Genomic DNA, 11,875 nt, shown 5'->3' with positions numbered 1-11,875 from the left:
GCACGAACCTGCGTCCCCTGCATCAGCAGGCGGACTCTCAACCACTGCGCCACCAGGGAAGCCCCATAATTGCTTGTTTTATTACAAGTACCTTTTTATATACACCTCTAGATACCTCATAATCCACATACTAATTTAAATGACTACATAGTGTTCCACTTTAGTGATGTAGAATAAGATTGCTTAATCATTCATTCAAGATGTTTCTAAAATTTTACCATTATGAATAGAATCTCTGAAGTATTTTCTTTTTAAAAAATTATTTTTATTATATATAATTCCTAAATAAGTGGTTTTCCTGGGGTGTATTTAGGAAAGCTGTAGATAGAGAATAAGGCCAGATTCTTAAAAATATTTCACTATTTTCTTTAGCAGATTAAAATAGTAACTGATCTGAGTGAAAATTACCACATCAATTCATTCATTCTTTTTTATAGTACAGATAAAGTAATTTACTTTGAAAATTGAGAGCGTAGAATGCTGGTTCCCAGGGTCTGGGGGTGTGGGAAATGGGCAGATATTGGTCAAGAGGTACAGAGTTTCATTTACCCAAGATGTATATATTCTGGATATCTAATGTACAGTCTGGTGACTAACAATGAGGTATTAATGGTAACTATGTGAGATGATGGATAGGCTGATTACCTTGATTGTGGTGTTTATTTCATAATGTATACATATAGCAAAACATCAAGTTATACACCTTGAATATATAAAACTTTTATTTGTCAATTATACCTCCATAAAGCTGCAGGAAACAAGCAAGTGTTCCCAGCATATGGTATTGTAGTTCTGGGATAAGGATGCAGGGAGACAGAAGGTATATTTAGGACCCATTTCATTTTTCTCCTGTTAAATCTGATATTTTTTACGGAGGGTCTCTAAAAAAGCCAATAATTTATTATAAATTATTATTATAAAGCCAATAATTTATTATAAATTTATTAAAAAGCCAATAATATATTATAATACTTGGATTATTCATGTAGACTTTACATTAATAATCCAAGTATCTCTCCCTCTCTCTCTCTCTCTCTCTCTCATTTGAATAGCTAATAATTATTGGATCTATAATATGGGCCTAGAATTATGCTAATTTCTTTTCAGTGATTATTTGATTTAGTCATGAGAACAACTCTCTGAACAACAAATATTAACCCATTATATAGATTTAGGAATTGAAGACTCAGTAGGTTAAGTAACTTGATCTAGAACATACAACTACTATAAATGGTAGGACCAGGATTCAAATGCAGGTCTTTATTAATACACAGTTTGAACTCTTAATTGTGTCTTACTATTTTATGAACATGGTATTGATCCATTTGAGATTTGAAAAAATTACAAGCCCATAACTAACACAGGAAACATCTTTTATTTAGTAAAATAATGGTAGGTACAGCATATAAATATTGAAACAAAATATAATTGAAGAAAAAAAAATATATATATAATTGAAGAAGTTCTCATCTTCTAATTAAAACAAAGCCCATTAGAGGAGATGTATGATTCCATTTTATAACACAGATTAGACATAAGAAAGAATTTGAAGATCATCTCACCATAAATTGCTTGCAACAAATATTTAACGACCGCTATTTAGTCAATGCACTGAGAAAAGCAAAAGGCTGGAGTTAACCAGCAAGATAATCACGGGATGAGTGTGATGACACTTGTCCTCTAAATGCTACAGCCAGGGCTGGTAGCAGAGAAGAAGAAAAAGGGGGATAAATAGCTGCTTCCCACAAGTCCTTGCGAATCTAAGGCTCTCTATTGTTAATATATGCAAAAATCGCCCAGGTAGCCATAGTTTCAGGGTTTGTTTACTAACCACTCAGTACTATAGCTCTTTACATTCCCGAGAGCTCAGACCTTCATTTAAGAGCAATGTAAAAGGATGTCACATTGCATCCAAATTTCCTAGGCATTTTGTTGTTGGAGATTTTTTTTCATGATACCTAGTTTTCCATATTTGCTGGAAGTAGAAGGGGCAAAAGGGTTTTACAAAGACATTTCTCTTATTCTACAACTAGGAGAGATAGAAACAAAAAGGAAAGTCCTAAAGGAAATAGAACTCTGTGTCTATCTCTACCACTCTAAGTTAACTTGTTATCCTTTTCTTCTCACTGTTGCGGCCTCTCCCGTCGCGGAGCACAGGCTCCGGACGCGCAGGCTCAGCGGCCATGGCTCACGGGCCTAGCCACTCTGCGGCATGTGGGATCTTCCCGGACCCGGGCACGAACCTGCGTCCCCTGCATCAGCAGGCGGACTCTCAACCACTGCGCCACCAGGGAAGCCCCATAATTGCTTGTTTTATTACAAGTACCTTTTTATATACACCTCTAGATACCTCATAATCCACATACTAATTTAAATGACTACATAGTGTTCCACTTTAGTGATGTAGAATAAGATTGCTTAATCATTCATTCAAGATGTTTCTAAAATTTTACCATTATGAATAGAATCTCTGAAGTATTTTCTTTTTAAAAAATTATTTTTATTATATATAATTCCTAAATAAGTGGTTTTCCTGGGGTGTATTTAGGAAAGCTGTAGATAGAGAATAAGGCCAGAGTCTTAAAAATATTTCACTATTTTCTTTAGCAGATTAAAATAGTAACTGATCTGAGTGAAAATTACCACATCAATTCATTCATTCTTTTTTATAGTACAGATAAAGTAATTTACTTTGAAAATTATATTCTCATAAAGGCCCAGAAAGGGTCAAATGCATCAACTTTTAAAAAATTTCTATCTGGTGGGTAGCAAAACTCAATTCTTAGAAAGGTTATCCGTAAACTAACATCATTCATTCATTAACAGAATACACATTTCGTGTTGAAAATCTATTGATTGTATGAGGATGAATGCATATAGAAGACCTTGAGACTGGGCACTGAAGTCTGATTTTCCAGCTCTGTTATTAGCTGTACGGGCGATTCAGTCTCTGAAACTCATTATTCTCATTGGTAAAATAAATAGGGGAGTTTGTAATCTGAGATTCCCTGTAAGTTCTAAGATCTAAACGATTCTTTAATGCAAAAAAAGGCAGACTCAAGTAACTTTCTTGTTTCCCCAAACTTCTTTTCATATTGAATATAGACAACTGATCTTAGTAAGTAAACATGGTAAACACATGGTGTATTTCCTGTATTCCCTTTCCTCGTGAATTTTCCATTTACCCAGTTATATTAACCAGAAACCTGAGTCCTTCAACCCTGCTCAGTCCCTCGAGTCCTCATCCAATTGGATTTAAATCCTGTAAAAATTTCCTTAAATCTTCTTCAACTCCATACTCACCCATCTCCTCTCACCAGCACTATTATAATAGCCTAATTGTGTGCCCTTAGTTCTCTCCACATAGTAACTCAAAATGCGCCCTCTGATCATGTTAATACCCAGATAAGAACCTGTCAATGAGTCCTCTTAGCCTAACCTAGCCTATAGGATGAGAAGCCAGGACTTGACACAGCAAACAAGGGTCCTTCAGATTTGGTTCCCATCCTTTAACCCTTCTGTCTGTCTGTCTATCTGTCCCTTCTCTCTGTCTCTGTCTCTGTCTCTCTGCCTCTCTCTCTTTCTCCCAGCTGCTCTATGTTGCTGGAGTTCCTAAGCCAAGGTGCAGTGAATGGCACCACGCTGCCCAGGTGTGCTGCACAGAAGCCTGGGAGTCTTCCTAGACAGCTCTGGATTTTTACCTCCTACTCCAAACAGACACACAAAGTCCAAACAATTGCCAAGTCCTTTAAAATATCTCTGTTACTGATCCCCTTCTCTACATCTGTGCTTAAACCACCCTAAGCCAACCCACCTTTCTTCAGCAGAAGCACTGCAATAACTACTTACTTACGCAAGCCTCTTGACAGGGAAGAAGACATTGGAATAACTTAGGCAAGGTCCCATCTAATAAAGATTCTGCAATGACACTATTTTTTCGCATGTCACACAAGATGATTGTGTGATTTTCCCATGACATAAATCCCATGTGTACATTTTTTTAAGTTAGTACTTTCACTATAATCTTGCAAAGAATGAGATACTCTAGAGTTAGTTTCTAAAGCTCTGGAAAATACAGCACTTTTAAAATTTTCTGGCAGTATATTTGTAGATGACTGTCCTTTCTGCTGTTTGCTGCCTCTAGAATGATGGATATTAAATATCTAAGCTAATAGAGAGCTTTAAAGAACATGCTGAAAATTACTCAGCATTTGATCTGAGTACACAAGGTCTTCCCTGGATTAAAAGCATACTAGTTAAGATGACATAACTATGTCATGATTCCAAATACCTTTTTAGTTTACAGTGAAGAAGAAATGCAACTCCTGATTTACAGAAAATAAGTCCTCAAACCATATATTCTTTTCATATTTAGTTTTTAAAGCAGAAAACAATGTTTCTATAGTTCGCTATAGATTCCACATTTTTAACTCCTAATATTCCTATTGATTAACTTTTTCTTCTGAGCTAAAACCAGAAGTCATATCTTAATAATTGTGTGAAATTAAAACATTTAATTGTAAAGTCAAATTATCCAAATTATCTTCCTGAGAGTGATGATACACTTAATATGTCTTTCCTCAAAAATCTCAAGATTGTAACCATTCTTTCTAACAATCTAATGATTTCAACAGAAATCAGCCACATCCACAGTGTGGATAAGGAAACTAAAGGGTAAAAGCTCAGCGGTTTTCTGACATCACACAGTTAAGATTATGTGTTTTATCATTTTCAGACAATGTTCTCTTTACCGAATTTATTATCACTCTAATTTCTAGGATCATTTAGCAAACTTGTTTTCATTTACAATTAAAGTCATTTTCTTTAAAGGAATTTTTTTTTTTTTTTTTTTTTTTTTTTGCGTTATGCGGGCCTCTCACTGTTGTGGCCTCTCCCATTGCGGAGCACAGGCTCCAGACGCACAGGCTCAGCGGCCATGGCTCACGGGCCCAGCCACTCCGCGGCATGTGGGATCTTCCCGGACCGGGGCACGAACCCGTGTCCCCTGCATCGGCAGGCGGACTCTCAACCACTGCGCCACCAGGGAAGCCCGAAAGATTCAATTTTTAAGAAGTTTGAACTGTTACACTTGACACAGTGCTTCTTGCTTCAGATTATACTTTGCTTCACAAGCTTTTGGGTAGGTGATTGGAAGAATACTGCCAACTTTTAAACGTTAAAGTCACCACTGCATTACTAATATTGAACCGGATTTTAGGTTGGCTGTTTTTATAAAAATCATCAGCTTTCCTCTTTCAGAACACGTAAAAGTATATTTTTACTTCCTAGTGATGCGCAAGCAAACACAATTCTAATAGCTGACAAATGACTGTGTGAAAGCCTACAAGACATTTTCCACAAATGCCCCTATGTTTCTGTCACCTAATCACAACACAGTGATCTCCTTAGGCAGACCACTTTGTTCATCCTCTGACTCCTCTGACAGACAATGCTTTCACTTCTTTTATTTACTTCTTCATATACTTAGTCATTCAAGGAACACTTATCAAGTTAGTTCCTGACACAGTTAGTTACAGACACAGTCCTTGCCCCCAGAGTACACAGTCTAGAGGCGAAGAGAGGCAATTAGGTATGTTTGTACATGGGAGGCTAAAAGCAGATGTGGCCTTGCCAAGGAGTTGGAGAAGACTTCAGGAAAAAAAAAAAAACATCAAGGCAGACCTGAAACTGCAGAACTTCGGTCTGGTTCACCGTGGAGGGTGGAATGAGAGGAGAAGATGATGGTGTGAGTGGAGAAAGATGAAGCTGGAGAAAAAGTCAGGGTCAGATGACACATGAATATCTTACGCACCTTGTGCTTTTATTCTCCAGGCAAGAGGCAGCTATGAACTGTTTAACATGATGAAATCACAAGATTGTATTTGCCTCTTAAGAGATATTATTCCAACCAAGATGAGGAAAACGGATGAGATGAGAGCCAGCCTGGAGGATGAAGAGTGATTAAGAGATTTGGCAGTAGGACATTTAAAAAATGGTGATTCTATGGGTTAGGATTACCCTAAACCACAATTGATTATTGAAATGAATGACTTCCTGAGATATAAGAAGGTAGAAGTGACGGAACTGATTTTTTTTTTTCTGGGAAGAAAAGTAGTCAAGGATTTTCAAGCTTCAAAGTTGAACATCTAGATGGATGTGGTGTCTTAATTAAGAAAGACAATCCCCAAGAGAAGTTTGAGGATAAGGGGATGAGAGATGACTGAATGTGTCGACTTTGAGGTGTTTGGATGATACCATCAACGTGGAGCTGTCTACTAAATGGTGGTAACTACGTGTCTGAATCTCAAGAACCGTGCCTGGGCTTAGCACAGAGATGGTGTACGAAGCCTAGTACTTAAGAATATGCGGGCACAAGGACTTCCTGTATAGCACAGGGAACTATATTCAATATCTTGTAATAACCTATAATGGAAAAGAATCTGAGAAAGAATATATATGTCTATATATACATATATATGCATATCTATGTATAACTGAATCACTTTGCTATATACCTGAAACACTGTAAATCAGCTATATTTCAATAAAAAAATTTTAAACAGAATAAGTGGGCAATTAGGCATATTATGCATATTAATACAACTTTTTTGGAAGGCAATGTGACAGCATCTCTAAAGTGTAGCCACTTCAACTAAGAAATTCCACTTTTAAGAATTTTATCAAAAAGAAACACAAATTTGCAAAAACAGAAGAATAAGGGTTTACCTTGCAAACACACAGTTATAACAAATAATAGGAATTAACTAAATGCCCATCAATATTGTATTGGTTAGATAATTCTGCTACATTCAATCAATAAAGCCCTACTTAGCTTTTAGGAAAAAAATGAGATCTAAATGTATTGAAACTAAAGGTTGTCAGAACATTTTTTTGAGTAAAAAAATACTTGTTTACATATTTTATATAAATAATAGCTAATATCTATTAAGCCCTCATTATGTGCCAGGTACCATTATAAATGTTTGGTGTATATGAAGTCGTAAAATCTTCAGAACAATCTATGAGGTAAAGCAATATTATTTCTGTGTCACGAGTGAGGAAACTACGGTACAGAGGGGTGAGGTAATTTGACTAATGTCACAATGCCAGTAAGTGCCCAAACCAGGATTCAAATCCATACAAGGTGTAGAATCTATGAATTATCTGAGATGAGAGTTTCTGCCTTGCCCCAGAATGGAGGCCAGAAAAAGTAAACTGAATTATAGGAAAGTCAAGAACATGACCATTCCCATGACCTGAGTTTGTGTCGACAAAGAGTCCTGATCACTGAAAACTCAAAGAGTTGGATAGCTAGAAAAAACTGCATAGGGAAATGCATTAAGCTGTTCAGACTGGTTTACTCTGGGGAAGGAGAATGGAAAAGGTAGACTTTTCACTTTATGTGCTTCTTTATTCTTTGAATTTGTGTGCTAGAAGCAAATATTGTTTTTTTGTATCGTTAAAAAGAGAATGAAGTAGAAGTTCTGCGTTACAAATTCATTTAGGATCATATGCAACTTAGCGAGAATCCTTTCATTCCCTTATATTAATTTAGTTTATTGCTTTGCAAGTGTCATCATTTAGTTTGTAAAGTACGTCCAAGACTCAGCAGGGCTATTTAATGGAAGTATTTGATTCTCTCCTGACTCCGCGCTATAGATGTTGTAAGTGCTAAAACCCACCTATTCTTGAAAATCTGTTGTGCACAGGGGGCTGCACAGAGAAAAGTGCACATTGATGAGAAAAACCTGGTACACAGTTTTGGCAGACCTAGTGTTGTATTTGCTCAAACATGAACCGAGCTGAAATCTAAGAGTGACCAAGGAGAAACTGACTCACCGGAAGAAGAAAATATACCTCCAATGAATCAAGTTATAATCAACACAAAAATTAAATCACTGTCTCCTTGGAAATGATATGTTGTCAACTACTGGACACAGTTCAAAAGAAAAACAAAGGAATGAACAGGGCTTTCATTCACACTTCTTATTTCTACAGTGTCTGTATGATTTTATTATACTTTTAAAATTTCTTTATTTTTTGGTGCTATAAAGTTTTTTCCAAAAAGGAAAACAGTATTTGAAAGTGAACAGGAGATGAATTTTAGCTATAACTTGTAAGACTGATATTATTAAATATAGTAGCTTTGTTGTATTGGGCATGACTTCCAAAAACCAAAAACACATAAGGATTTTTAAATGGAGAGCACTCAATTTATATACTTTGAAGAATTAGTCATTTTAAGCCATTTTGAATTTTAAAATTTATAATAGAAAAAAACATAAGATGTAGATTACATGTGGAAAAACAAACTGGAAGAGACTGCACCAGTATGAGCCCAGCAACTGTCTTGTTGAGGAAGGAGATTATGGGTGATTTTAACCTCCTACTTTTGACTTTTCTACATTTGCCAATAAACATATTTACAAAATTTGAAAACTGTCAATAGAAAGCAATATACTAAAATATATATATCACTAAAAGATAAAAAATATTTCTGTTTAAAAGATATATGACATGAGACATGGATTTATACAGAGTTATGATCTCAGATTCTAAACTGCTCTACCAGTGAGTGACAAGATAAATTTCTGAGAAAAACCCAGAGATCAAGATAGAGACATGGAAAGACCTCCAAGTAGGGGAAAAAAATTGGCTCTCAAAAATCAAATCATGGATGCAGTCTTATTGCTTTCAAAGAATACATTTAAATCACTCATTCCCTTTCATAAAAGAAATGAAAATCTTTGTCTTAAGCATGAAAGTGAAGGGTTTGAAAACAAATATACTTGTAACTGCTGCCTAGTCTGCTCATATGTTACTGGAGAAAGTACATAAAAAGAAGAGTTGGAAAACTCTGACCATTTTGCTTAGATATCTCAGCTTTATACCACTAATGAAAAATGTTAATTTATGTTTTAAACCCCGCCCCCCCAATTAAGCAGTGGTTAGTGATACTGTCTGATGAATACATTTCAGAGGTAGTGGTATGATTTTGCATCCAGTTCTCCCATTTCTGGTTTATTGGATTCTTGCTACACTATAGGTTACAGAGAACTTCCTTCCCTGATGTGGTATTTCTCCTTTTACTCAAGAAACTTCCTATTTGTAATAGAGAATTGGGAAACTTCTATTCATATCTCTCCTTACAATAATAAGGAAAATTTTCCTTAGAAATTGTATAACCATTGTGACTGTATAACCCTTGATCTCATAAAAAGTAGGGCTGGTTTGTTTAGCTCTTTGTATTGTTTTACTTTCCTTCGGAAAATTCCCCCAAATTCTAGTACGACTCAAGTGTTGTAAGCTCAAGGACCACCTATAACACTTCTATTGGTAAATTTTAGTTTGTTTTCCTTATGATTTTTCCAAACGATTTTTTTCTATTTTCCATTTGAAATTTTGGGGTAGTCAATCTTGATTATGGGACCAGATAGAGTGGGTGGGAGGTATGGAGGGAAAACCATGGTAGATACTCAAGGCAGGCATTTGACATTAGGATCTCTTGCAGGGAGTCAGCTCTGAGTTTGTCCCTAATGAACAGGTAGATCATAAGGAATTAATATTCTCCAGGAGTGAACACTGCCCCTCATTGGCTTTTCTTCTTCTTTACAAAGGCTCTTGGTTTTCACGAGGTACCTCTCTATCTCAGTGAAAGGGCTGTGCTTTCAGGTCATAATCCTACTCAGTGAAAGTTCTGGCTTAATCTGAGGTTCCTGCTGAAATCACAAATGATCAAAGCCGGCAAAGTATGTGTTGTTGTGGTAGATTTTCCCTTTCTTTTATGAAATACTGGAAGTAAAGAATTGATTCTTATTTTGAGGGAGGAGTCCACAAGCTTTCAAATAGTGCCTAGGTAAATCACCAAATCCAGAAACACATAAGTGTTTGATGAACAAGTGAATACATGGGAAAAAGTATATGTATTTATATATATGTGTGTAAAACTGAATCACTTTGCTGTACACCTGAAACGAATACAACATTGTAAATCAACTATACTCCAATAAAAAATTTTTCAATGATTAAAATGGTAAATTTATATGTTACATATATTTTACTACAACAAAAAAAGCTTAAAAAATTTTAAAAAACAAACCAAAAAAACCCCAAATAATATATGAGTAATTAGGGTTTTGGTTCTCCTAGAAAAGTCTCATGTCTAAAGCATGAAAAGCTCTATAATATGCTCGGTTTTATTCATCCACGATTACTCAGGCCCAAGTTTTCCCAAATCAAAACTCTTACAGCTTTATCCCCATCTTTGGTTCCATTTTGTAACAATTTAATGAGTTGGGGATTCTTTAAAGAAAAATTTCCAATAAACAAGATGTAATGCTTTTCTTCTGTATTGGAACAAATCTTCCTTAATGTAGATTTTCTTTCCTCCTGATAGATACTAATTGATGTTCTATACATTTTTCAAGTTTAACTCATCTGTGTCACTATTCCTGTTTCTAGTCTCCACACCCTTCACCTGTCTTCTCCCAGCATTATTCACTTACATCTGTATCAGTGGTTCTCAACCCTGGCCACACATCAGTCTCACCTGGGAAGCTTTTAAAACTTACCAATGCCTGGGCTCCATTCCCAGAACTGACTTTATATGTCTGGGGTGATATCCTGGCATAGATAAAATATTTTAAAGCTCTAAAGGTGATTCTAATGTGTAGCCAAGGTTGAGCCTGTATTCCGCTCTTATTCTCATTTCAGTAAAGGGATGGCATCCCTTTCCCCATGCGGTCTGTCACTGAACTGATTTCCAACCTCCGTGAATTACATAGAAGGTGCCTCTCCCCTCAGAGCCCCTAGCTGGAACCCTGACGTCCACACCCTGTTGAAATAATAAGGCAAACGAACCACTTTCTGCAGCCAAAGGGTCTGGGGGAAGGATGTGACAATGAAAAGATAACCTGAGGGAGTTTCTATGTGGTAACGGGACAGTTATTTATGATGATTATGGTGATGCTTACTCTAATCTACACCTGTGATACAACCGCATAGAACTATATACCCTGCCCACCAAGAAACCAAAGCCAAAACGAAAAACGAAAAACTAGAGAAATATTAATAAGGAGGTAGCTGAGTTAGTAATATTGTATCAGTACATAGACAATTTCTTTAAAACAAGAAAGACATATATATATATGTATTGCTCGTTTATACGTTTATATAACAGTATATCAGTTACACAATTCTAACTTTTTTTTTTTTTTTTTGCGGTACGCAAGCATGTGGGATCTTCCTGGACCGGGGCACGAACCCGTGTCCCCTGCATCGGCAGGCGGACGCTCAGTCACTGCGCCACCAGGGAAGCCCCCTTATTTTTAATGCTTTCTTCCTGAATAGGCTGGAGAGGTCAAGAACTATTCATTGTGATGGACCAAGCTTCTTTATCCTAACCTGGTATACGAACTTCCCCAAACAGAAGGTAAATATCATTAATGCATCCTGTCATCACTTACTTTCTTCTTTCCGTTTCAAATCTATGGAGTAGTTTCCGAAGACCACCATTCTTAAATCCCTGAAAATGCGCAGCTGGGGCTCCCACAGTGATGACATCGTAGAGAGCATCTGGAACAGGAATGGACAAGGAGATGAACACTTTGCAAACATTTATCTCCAACATGCTGTTTGCATTGAAACCTACACACTGTGGGAAGTTTGAGAAATTATTCTGTTTGATTTTGCAGGAACAAAAATGAACTCACATCTCAAGGGGGCAAAGAGGAGCCAATCCATCTTTCTAAAAGCCACCTGTGCACCTAAAGAAGTTATAACATTTCCTTGATTTGTGACTACATCTTAATTATATGGTACTGTGTAGAACAGTATGTTCTCTCATTCTATATACTTACTGAGATAACATGTTAAT

The 11,875-nt window shown here is 36.3% G+C and overlaps 1 protein-coding gene across 1 annotated transcript in view; it reads right to left on the bottom strand.

Annotated features, from left to right (window-relative positions):
- The window catches only part of INPP4B (inositol polyphosphate-4-phosphatase type II B), a 480,337-nt gene that overhangs the window by 133,844 nt on the left and 334,618 nt on the right, over nt 1–11,875 (bottom strand). The window contains exon 14 of the mRNA XM_024736048.1: nt 11,466–11,574. Coding sequence (XP_024591816.1) covers nt 11,466–11,574 — 109 coding nt within the window. The remainder of the gene's footprint in view (nt 1–11,465; nt 11,575–11,875) is intronic.

Source organism: Neophocaena asiaeorientalis, unplaced genomic scaffold (assembly GCF_003031525.2).
Source record: "Neophocaena asiaeorientalis asiaeorientalis breed wild unplaced genomic scaffold, Neophocaena_asiaeorientalis_V1.1 scaffold7, whole genome shotgun sequence".
Taxonomy (NCBI): domain Eukaryota; kingdom Metazoa; phylum Chordata; class Mammalia; order Artiodactyla; family Phocoenidae; genus Neophocaena; species Neophocaena asiaeorientalis.
The sequence above is the reverse complement of the archived record's forward strand: the minus strand, read 5'-3'. Positions and strand labels throughout refer to the sequence as shown.